This window comes from Microtus ochrogaster, chromosome 15, assembly GCF_000317375.1.
Source record: "Microtus ochrogaster isolate Prairie Vole_2 chromosome 15, MicOch1.0, whole genome shotgun sequence".
NCBI lineage: Eukaryota > Metazoa > Chordata > Mammalia > Rodentia > Cricetidae > Microtus > Microtus ochrogaster.
The window spans coordinates 26865555-26876809 of NC_022017.1; the positions used below are offsets into that span (position 1 = coordinate 26865555).

The window sequence follows — 11255 nt, forward strand, 5'->3', positions numbered from 1 at the left end:
GAACTGGGAATGCAGCCCACGGTCTAGCCGAGCTCTCTCATGAGCTCTAGAGAGAGGCCAGCAGTGGGCGAGTGTAGCAGCAGCCGCTGTTGACATTAATTTGATCGTGTGCTGGGTCTGTGGGTTCTGACCACCATCACAGGGTCAGGAAGAGGACATCACATCTGGGGTTTCCCTGTTCTGAGAAATCAGAGTCTCATACCAGATGAATACAACCATCTGGACAACACCAACCCCAGACTCCAGCCATGAGTGTGATGGTGCAAGTCTGTTATCCCAGCCTGGGGGATGGAGGTGGGGGAGGGAGGAGTGAAGATGGTGGGGGGGTAGGCAACAGAAGGATCACATGACTTGCTGGCCCAGCCTAGCAGAATCACTGAGTTCCAGGGGAACCCTGTCTCTAAAAATAGTGCGTGGCACCTGAGGGACACCACCTGAGGTTGACCTCAGAACACGTGCCGACACAGGCGCATGCACACCCCAGGAGGAAGACGGTAGCAAGCCAGAACTTCATGTCTCTGCACACTCTGCATTTTATTAGCTCAACTGGGACAGATTCAACTCTGTATAATTCCCCTACTTAGGAACACGAGTCAGAGACTTTTAGACTATTCTGAATGTGTGACCACCACCACCATCAACTTAAAAACATTCTCCTGACCCCCAAGCACCTATAGCACTCACTCCCTAGCCCCCAGCCTCCAAGGACCACTTGTCTACCTTTAGGCTCTATTAATTTGCCTACCCTGGATTTTCCATCCCATAATATTTGTCCTTTTGTGAATGGATTCTCAGCGTATTCCAGATTCACCCATGTTGCAGCATATACCAATGTTCCTTCCCTTTTCACTGCTGTAGACTATTTCCTCTTGTGGATATATCACTTTCTTCCTCCCCATTATCAGTTAATGGCCCTGGGGTTGTTTCTATTCTATGGTTATTATGAATAAGGAATACAAATGGAAACCCCATGTTCACATTCCAGTGCTGATCGAGCCAGCTCCCAGCTTTAAAAACTATAGATATAGTTATGCATGTTATTTTATGTATGTAACATATAAACATATATAATTATATATTATACATTAATATCTGACTTAGGATATTAATATGTATTTATAATATAATTATATTGCAATTAATATATTATATTGTTATATATGGTATTTATATATGATTTTTAAAAAAATATGTATATATTCTTCTCCCAAAAGAACATTAAGAGTGGCATAAAATCAGATTTCTATGAAAGCAAACTAAATAATTGTAGAAATGTATCCTTGCAATGAGGCCCAAGCAAACAAATAAAACAAAAACAACAGCAGCTGCATACAATAAGATTAAAATTCTGTGTGTGCTGCTCCAACAAAATCTCAAATCATTAAAATCTCATTATACTAATAACATGTCTCCTGCATACATTTCAGGACAACACTCTCCCCCTGGCAAAAGGCTTTCAGACAGCCACACCGGAAGTTAGAAAGTGTCCTTGCTGTCCCCAAGAGAGGTACGTGTTCCCATCTCATCTCTGTAGAAGCCCACACCTGGACCAAGTTACCCTGGGAAAGAGATGACAGACATGAGCCCTGGGTACCCGGCTCCAGTCCCTGCTGGCTCCTCATTCAAGCCTTCCCATGGGAAAGGGCTACCCAAATGCGCCATGCTGGATGGTCCCATTGTATTGTTATTGCTTCCATCCATCCAATGACAAGCCTTTTCCTCACCTCTGGCATTTCTTCTCTGTCCAATGGGCAGAGTGGGAAGGTGTGGTAAATTGAAAGATAATGCCCCCTATAGGCTCATAAGGAATGGCACTATTAGGAGTGTGCTCCTGGGAACTGGCTTTGAGGTTTCAGATGCTCAATCCAGGCATCTAGTGTGACAGTCTCTTCCTGCTGCCTGCAGATCAAGATATAGAACTTTCAGATACTCTTTCAGCACCATGTCTGCCAGCTTGCTACCATGATTCTTGCCATGATGTTAATGGACTAACCGCTGAACTGTAAGCCAGCCCCAATTAAATGCTTTCTTTATAAGATAGTGTCTCTTCACAGCAATAGAAACCCTAAGACAGGAGGAGTGGCAATGGGCTGACTGAGGATGACATGCTAACAGAAAGGTGTTGGCACCTGTGTGGCTCATGTGACCCCCCCCTCCAAGGCCTTATGTTAAAATCCACAAGCTGTGGAAACACATAAAGACCCCCTGACCCTCTGCAGGAGGCCAAGGCTGACATTTCTCCCTCTCTCATCTCTGGATCCAGACAGCGGTCACTGGTGTCCCATGACTGTGTTGAGAAATTATCAGAGATAAAGACTTAAAACCACACAGACATGCGACCCTGGAGTCCCGGACATCATAAGTCTAAACCCAAGCTGTCTTCAGGGCCGAAGCCCTCGGGAGAAGCTCCATGTGGTGTTCTAGCTTCTGCAGCCCCCCACACCCACACCCACAGCACTGCGAATCCTCAGCTCTGCTTCCCTCAGCAGCTCCCTCTCTGGCTACCCTCCCACTCTCCTCCAACAAGAACCTGTGGGCCTGGGGACAGCGCAGTGGCAGGACACTTGTCTAGCATGTGAGAGGTCCCGGGTTCGATCCCCAGTGGTGAAAAAAGAAAGAAGAAAAATAAGCAAAAGGAAATGGGGTAAGGGGGAGGAGGGGCCAATGAGAGGGCTCAGCAGGTAGAGGTGACTGCTAATAAGCCTGACAACACACAGAGACACACACATCCATACATAAATGCACACACAGAGACACACATATCCATACATAAATGCACACACAGAGACACACACATACACACACATTCATACATAAATGCACACACAAAGACACAATACACACATCCATACATAAATGCACACACAAAGACACACACATACATACATAAATGCACACACGGAGACACATATCTATACATAAATGCACACATGGAGACACACACATACACACATACATAAATGCACACACAGAGACACACATACACACATCCATACATAAATGCACACACAGAGACACATCCATACATAAATGCACACACAAAGACACACATACACACATTTATACATAAATGCACACACAGAGACACATATATCCAAACATAAATGCACACAGAGACATGCACATACACACATCCATATATAAATGCACACACAGACTCACACACGTACACACATCTATACATAAATGCACACACAGAGACACACACATCATACATAAATGCGCACATAGAGACATATACATACATACATACATAAATGCACACACAGAAACACACACAGAAACACATCTATACATAAATGCACACACAGAGACGCACACATACATACACTACAAGTATGGATCCCTATAACCCCTCCTTTGAAAGATGATGTTAGTTAAAAAGAAAAGCAAGAGGAGGAGAACAGCAACAAATTAAGCTTAGTGCAGATGTCCCTCAAGTCCCCTTGATACTAAAATAGTCACCTACACTACACAGGCTGAACTTGGAGACCGCTCCGCTCCATCCGGGTATTCAAAGCCTAGGCCTGGGGGTTCCAGCTCCCTGCAGTAACCCGAGCCTTAGCCATTGAGCAGGAAATTCAGGGTCACTGAACTAGACAGCTGCTTCCAGAAACCCCTCAACTTAAGCACAGGGTGCACACAAGCACTCGGAGATATAAAAATCTCTGCAGCCTCTTTAACTTGTCGATAACTTACTATTAAAGCCTGGGTTCTTGAGGTGAGTGAAGTTTTAGATGAGAAGAAGCATAAAGAGTGACACTCTTTAAAAAAGAATAAACTCCCAAGGTGGCGCTGCCTGGCCAAGCCCGAGTGCAGAATGTGGGCCGGCTGACCAGCAAAGAAGGCCTGACCAGCAAAGAAGGAGCAAACAGCAAAGTCAAGGTCAGCATTTCAGAAGCTCTAAGCTTGAAGACCCCTGTGCTCAACAACCAACACACACAAGTCTAAGAAAGAGCCCCAGCCGGCACTCATTCCTTTTCTGCTCTTGTCTATGACTGTGCCGTGATCAGCTAAGGCTCCCTGGCCTCTCTGGCTGGGCTGACAGACGCTGGAAAGGCCCAGCATAGGATTCCATAGTATCTGCCGCTATGCCGGCTTGCTGCCTGCAACGCAGACCACAGGGGCAGAGCAAAGGCTCCCGTGAGAGGGCTTCAGGGTCACAGTGGCTGGAGACAATGTGTTCAGCTTTCTCTGTCAACTTGACACACTGTAACTGCCAGGTTAGATTGTCAGTGAGGGAGTCTCTAGATAAGACTGGCCTGTGACTGTGTCTGTGTGGGACTGTCTGTGTTTGGGGACAGTGAGTGCCTACATGGATTAAGTGTGCCTGGTGCCCTGGGATATCAGAAGAGGGTGTCAGAGCCTCTGGAACTGGTGTTACAGATGGTTATGAGCTACCATGAGAGTGAAGAGAATCAAACCCAGTCCTCCGAAAGAGCAGCCTGTGCTCTTAACCACGGAACCAGCGGCACAGGCCGCTCTATGCCTGCAGAGCAGTGTTTCACAACCTGTGGGCCGTGACCCCTTGGAGTTGAAAGAAGCTTTCACAGGGGTCACCTAAGATCATCCGAAAACACAGCTATTACATTATGATTCATAACAGTAGCAAAATTACAGTTATGAAGTAGCAATGAAATAATTACACGGTTGTAGGTCCCCACAAGGTAAGGAACTGTATGAAAGAGTTGCAGCATTCAAAGGCTGAGAACCACTACCGTAGGGGAGCGTCTTGGTCGCCTTAATTGATGTAGGAGGACTCAGCCTCAGAGTGGGCAGTACCATTCCCTGGCTCAGAGTCTTTGAGGACTAAGGACTAAGCCCACTAGCATTCTCTCTCTGTTGTTATCTGGGTGTGGCTAGAGCTGCTTCCAATCCCTTCCCAGCAACAACGGCCATAACCGGCGGCTGTGACTGGATCTGTGTATTGTGTCTGTCAGGGTGTTTACCAGAGCAACAAGAATGCAGCTAGAACAAAGTTAGGCTCCCAACACTCCTCTAGGCAGAGACTTCTTTAGCTGTCCCAGCATCCAGCCAGCTGCCAGGTAGAGCTCTGAAGGTCTGGGATAGGACAGCCAAAGTCACCGAAAAGGTGGGAGCCCCAGAAAAGGTTTCTGTTCCAGCGAGGCTATTCACACAGGTGGGGAGACACTTGGTTCCCAGGCCCGATTCTCCCAGGCTCCGACACACCCTCAGAAGTCTGCAATAGAACTAAGTTTGTTCGGAAGCGGAAACCCACTCGGCCCCTCGCTCTACCACCAGACCGAAAGGGCCACTTGCCAGCACTCATCATAAGTGACACAGCTTAGCAGCCACCCTGTGCTGACAAGGCTTATCGTCCCCTTCCTCAAATCCTATGGAAGATACTGCTCTGACTTCAGGATGGCAGACACTGAGACTGGTAGAGAGGAAGTCACCTAGACAAGCGGTAAGCACCTGTATTGTGCACCCCCACAATACTGCCCTTGATGCCCCACAAGCTGCATCACTACAGACCAACTAGAACCAACTGAGCTGCACAACCCTGGCATCCATCTGCCTCCATTCAACGACATAAGCATGGAGGCGAGATCCCACAGACAACACATAAATGGGGGGGTGTGGGTCCCCATGAAACAAGCACACTTGGCCAGGGCTGGTGCTATGTGCTCTAGATGCAAATTCCTCCTCAGTCTGTATTTGTTCCTAACCAGAAGACCTGCTTTGGAATGTGTGTTACTGAGAATTAATGATCCAGAAGCCAGCAATGGATTGCTCATGTCTGCACTCTCTTACCCCAACAGCCATTAGCGTAGACAAGATTAACACCATCCAGCCAACTCGAGTTTATATTCCACTTCATACGACTGGGATGTTTTCCAGCCCAAACGTGCTCTCATTAGGCATTTACTTTCCTAAAAAGCGAAGCCCACAGCCAAAGCAAAGGGAAGAAACTGTCTTCTTCGAGTGCGGTTTTTCTATGATGAATCACGCATTTGCAGAGAAGAAAATAGCTAGGTAACAGGGAGCTGACCTTGGGCAGCCACGACCGGGTGGAATCAATCAAAAGAGCACTTTAGAACCAGCACAGCAAGTGTTGGCCCACTTACATCCCTTAATTATTCTGAGGACTGGACGGGAGCAACAGGGTGAGCAGCTTCGGAGTGTTCGGTAAATGCTAATTCCACAGAGGTGAGATGGGAATTGAAAGCAGAGCGCCTCCAAGGCTCGTTGGGTTGGGTGGATGGTTGACCGGATCCTTCTGAAGAAACCATGACTACACTGTGGGAGACTCACGGACTTAGAAGAGAAGATAAAGCCTAGCTCAGAAAGGTAGAGACTGAAAGAGGCACCTCTTGCTCTTCTTTCATGGCACTGAGTAATTTCAGAAGTGTGTGGCTAGGGCCACAGCTCCATGCGTGGAATGCTTGCCCACTTGTCCAGCATGCACAAGGCAGAGGGTTGGATTCTCAGCACCATGAGAGCCCCACACAGTGGCCCAATGACCACAGGGGGAAACTTAGTTGTGAATGAAGGAAACCAGTATGAAAAGCCACACACACTTGAATTCCACTCATGATTCTAGGAAAGACAAAACGTGGAGGTTGTTGAGAAAAACAAAAATTCAAGAATTTAGGGGCCTTGGGGAAGGGAGGGTCAGACAAGCAGTGCAGATAGGAAAGGGTCTGGGACAGTAGCACTGTCAGGTAACCAGGCAGCAGGGATCCTTCATTCCACACTGTCCCAGCACTCAGGATGAGAGCAACCTCACTGTCAACTATGGGCTTCGAGACAGAAACTTAAGTTGGTTTAGGTCTGAGATGAAGTTTCACACTGCCTGGAAGAATTGAGGGGGGTGGAGGTGGGGTGCACACTCCAGGCTTTACTCCATTCTTCTAGGAATCAAAAGTGCATGCAAACAGGCAGACAGACAGACAGACAGACAGACAGATAGTTGCCTGATACACAGATTGACAGATGATATAGATAACTGATAAAGTAGAGAGTTGATAGATGATAGATTGTCTAACTGTAAAGTATTCATGTGTTAAACATTACATATGTGTGTCTTAAGGCAGCTGGGGACAAGAAACCTCTTGTCTACTCCACTCATGGTCTGGTGGCCCCGGGCTCTCTGAGAAACCCCAACACTGGTCCCTGGGGAGTGGTGTGTGCCGTTAGAAGACTGTCCCAGAAGCAGAAGGGCCTCTTGGGGAGTTGAACCTTAAGTTGTCCCTTATCACTAGAGGACAGCTGTGTCTCGGATCTAAACAGCTGCAGTTACCGTTCCGGCTCCATCCTTGGACCTCTGGGCCTTTCCTCCTGCAGTCACAGGGGACCCTGTGTGGGACATCTTTCTTCCGTACCTACCCTCCTCCATACCCTGACCTCCAGAGGTTGTAAGCAGCCTCCTGACCTCTCAGGGCACAGACTCAGGTTCCCCATGGGGAAGCCTGAGTGTTGTAGGCGTTCCCTTCCGTTTTCCAATGTGCACAGTTAGTCACACTTCCCTTTTGTGACCAGACCACCACGTGCAACTATAGTGCCTCCACTGGACTGAATCATGCCCTGCTCATTCTTAGACATTTCCTGTCCTGGGCACCCTAGCACGCCCCACCTCCTACCCCTATCTCGTAGAACGTGACAGAACATGTGTCCCCTCTTTGCTACTCTGCTAGGCCGGGTGGAGTTAAATGTCCATATGTCCCCAAACCTTGAACTTCACCAGCCATCCCCTCCCTACTTCCGAGGTCCTCAGGAAATGTCCAGAGTCCACCCTGGATGTTCTGACGAAAGAGAAGAAGCAGTGTTTGGCTGTCAGGCTGGAAAGCCCCCATGCCCTCCCCCTGGTCATTCCCCAGTAGGCATCCATGCATAAGCTCCCACGGCCCAAAGTTGAGGCTAAGAGCAGTCAGGAGGGCCAGTTGCCAAGGCAACAGGTCTGCAGAAATACTGGCAGCTCTCAACGCTCAATTATTCAAGACCTCATTACACAGTCTTCACATTGGCCCCTCCGTTCCTTCTCCGCTCCCCAGAGGACCACATGGAAGCCATTCAGCCTTTCCAAGGCTGGTCTTTCCCTCCATTCTTGCCTCAGAAACTAGTTGGGGTTTGTGGCTTTCTGGTTATAGGGGGGACAGGTATTCCAACCTTGAGAACCAAGGCAGGATGGCAACACCAGCAGAAGCAGCAGGCAGAGGGAGGTGCTGCTGGGGTTCTGGGCGCATTTAAATTGGGCCAGACTGGTCCTCTGTCTTCTGAACATATATGTCTTATACAAGCAAGCTGAGAAGCACCTAGGTAGGATCGGAAACTGAGGCCAGCTCATTATTTGACTTGTGCATCCCTCGTGTTCCAATAGTGTTAAGTACCACCTCAGAAAAGTTGTAACAGCAGGGAAGAGGCAGCTCAGGTGGCAGAGTGCTTGCTTGCACGAGGATAGGACTTCTATCCCCAGCACTGATGGTTTTTAAAAAGCCAAAAGCCAAGTGCTGCTCACCTGTAATCTCAAGTCAGAAGAGGTAAAGACAGAGGACCTTGGGGTTTGCTGGTCCAAGTCAAAGAGCTCCAGGTTCAGTGAGAGACCTTGCCTCAAAAAACAAGATGGAATCAAGCATAGTAGCACATGCCTTGAATCCCAGTACTCAGAAGGCAAGACCAGGTTGGTCTGTTTCAAGCCAGCCTGGTCTATACAACAAGTTCTAGGCTAGCCAGGGTAGACAGACAGACAAACAGAGATAAAGAAATGGATGGACTTATAGATGATAGATAGATAATGAGGAACATTGAAGAAGATACCCAGCATGACCTCCAGCCTGTACATGTATGTTCACACACATAGAACACACAGAAACTGTAACCATTCACACCCTTATGCAGGTTTTTCTATATAAGATTTTTTTTTTATTAGGTTTCATCCCCAACATCACCCCAACCGTTCCTGGGCCCTCTGACAATTACAGCTTAGGATCATGGGACTTTCCATCGACTTCCACATTATGACATCAATTCCCAGGGCCCTGAAGGATTGAGCCTCCCCTCTACTTTTGAAGGTCTGGACAGTACATCAGATACACAGAGATGGTAAACCACGAGCGGGTGGCAACATACGTGCAGTTCCTGATACGAGAAGGCTGAGGCAGGAGGATCACCTAAATCCAGGACTTTGAGTCCAGACTTGGTGACATAGCATAACCAGAACTCAAGTAAACAAAACCAGACAATGGAATGAACAAAGGTCCATTGTGGTCCTAGCTTGTGAGATGAAGAGAACAGACTTCTAGGCAGGATCACAATGATTACACTACACCAGCCAGGTCAGGGAGACAACCGTACCTCTCATTTAGAAGACCTGATTGAAAAGAATGCTATGCTGGTCAACCTGGAGGGTCTGCAATGGGGGAGGGGGAGAGGAGAGGAGAGACGAGACACAGACCAGGACTTCATGCCCTCAGGGAACTAGACAATCTAGTTTGATAAAGGGCTCTATGGGGTTGAAGACCTGGAGAGGCAAGTCTGGGCAGTGTGTGGGAGCCACAGGATCTTCCCGGGTTCTGTCAAAGTGTAAGTAGTACCACACTTCCAGACAAGCTCTACATCTCCCTACAGGCCTTGCCTTTCAAGATGCCTTGCAAGGCCAGAGTGAGCCTGCCCGTAATTTACCGCCTGAAGGCTCCTTTAAGTGTAAATACATCACCCCGTCCTTTGGGCCCAGGGGGTGATTGTTAGCCTCCAGGGACTGTCTTATCCCTGAAGGTTCAGAAAGGCTATCTAGGAGGCAGCTTGCCTCCTGCAGCTGGAGGAGACCCTCTAGGCAGCCTAACGGAGGAACCCTGGGAGGCTAATCCCCAGGAAGTTCTACCTGCCTTTTCTCTCAGCGAGCCCCTCCCTTCCCTGGTGAGCGCCAGGAACCTCAGCCCAAGGGCAAGAGGCTCCAGGCCAAAACAATAGAGGTCGAAAAGTCTCGCGAGGGAGGGCTAGGAACTGCGGGGGACGCTTAAGGCACCGGCCAGGGAGCGTAAGTTACGCCCCTTGAAATTCTGTTTTTTAAAAGTTTAAAAAGTAAAAAGAAAAACAAAGTTTAAAAAGTAAAAGGATATTGTTCTCTAATTACTTTTCTGCGCAAGGCGTTTGATTGGGGGGCGGGGGGTGGGGAGCTCGTGGCCTGGTTCCAGGCTTCCCAGGCTCCTGGCCTGTGTATCTGTGTTTCTTTCACTGACTCCCAGTTTGGGGACTAAGCCACGCGTGCAGGCATCAAGCAGTCAGCAGCCCGTTCTCATTACGCAGGTGTCCAATCACTGCGACGAGAATGTCTCAGGACAAGGGTGGACACGGGAACCATAGCCTGCTCGGGTCTGTGTCCAGAGCAGGACTAACGTCCTGGGCACCGGGCCAGCTCTGCAAAGGTCGCAGGGACAGGGACAGGCCTGTCGCAGAGGTTGCGGACAGTGCAGCCTAGCCTAGCATTGGCGCCGCCAGGGCGAGTAGAGAGCGGACACCAGAGGGACAGAGCTGGCAGCCGGCTGGCGCCAAGAGAACACGGGGGCGCACTCACCCTCCCTGGTCTTCTTCTTCCTCGCCAGTGTACCGCCCAACTTGCCCAGGAAAGATTCGTCCTTCTTCATCTTGGGGGCCCTCGGGGTGGGCGATCGTGGTGGCGCGGAGGACATATGGGAGTGCGCGCCACCCACCGCCGGCCGGGGAGTGGCCAGGAGGGCGCGGCCGCGGCTTCCCCGCCCCTGCCTACTGACCTCGAGGTCCCGGAGCTACTACTGAGCTCCCCGTGAGCTCCCGCTCACAACGCAGCCGGACCCTGCGCGTGGTGCCAGGCACCACCGACCCCCTTTTGTGCGGCCTCAGCGTGTTGGAAGCCCAGAATCAATTAGTCCCACAAATGTGTAAACTCAGCTGTTGAGTCTCGGCCAGGATCCCGGCATCCCTTATTCGGTCGATGCTTGGGGTGTAATGGGTGCCCTTGTGGGACAGTGCCCTAACACACAGTGACCCTTCCCCCAAGGCAAGCTCAGCCAAAGACTTCCACGGGAGTCACCTACCAGCTCCCGGGGGGCGGAGGGTCAGGAAGGGCACCTGGAGGAAGAACAAAGGCTCAGGGAAGGATGTTAGGTTAACAACATGGCCAGGTTTTGAGTTGCACCAAATTGACTGTCTTTGACCTGGGAACAGAAGATGATGAACAGGAATGAAGCCAGGCAGGGAAGTTTACTAGGAGGAAAGTGAAAGGGTTTCTAGGGACATTGCGGGCAGAAGCAGCGTGA

At 49.5% G+C, this 11255-nt stretch overlaps 1 protein-coding gene across 1 annotated transcript in view; it reads right to left on the reverse strand.

Annotated features, from left to right (window-relative positions):
* Positions 1-10716, reverse strand: part of Parvb (parvin beta) — a 78166-nt gene extending 67450 nt beyond the window's left edge. The window contains exon 1 of the mRNA XM_005354423.3: positions 10535-10716. Within this exon, the coding sequence (XP_005354480.1) occupies positions 10535-10649 (115 nt within the window). The 5' untranslated portion in view covers positions 10650-10716. The remainder of the gene's footprint in view (positions 1-10534) is intronic.
* Between the last annotated feature and the right edge of the window lie 539 nt (positions 10717-11255).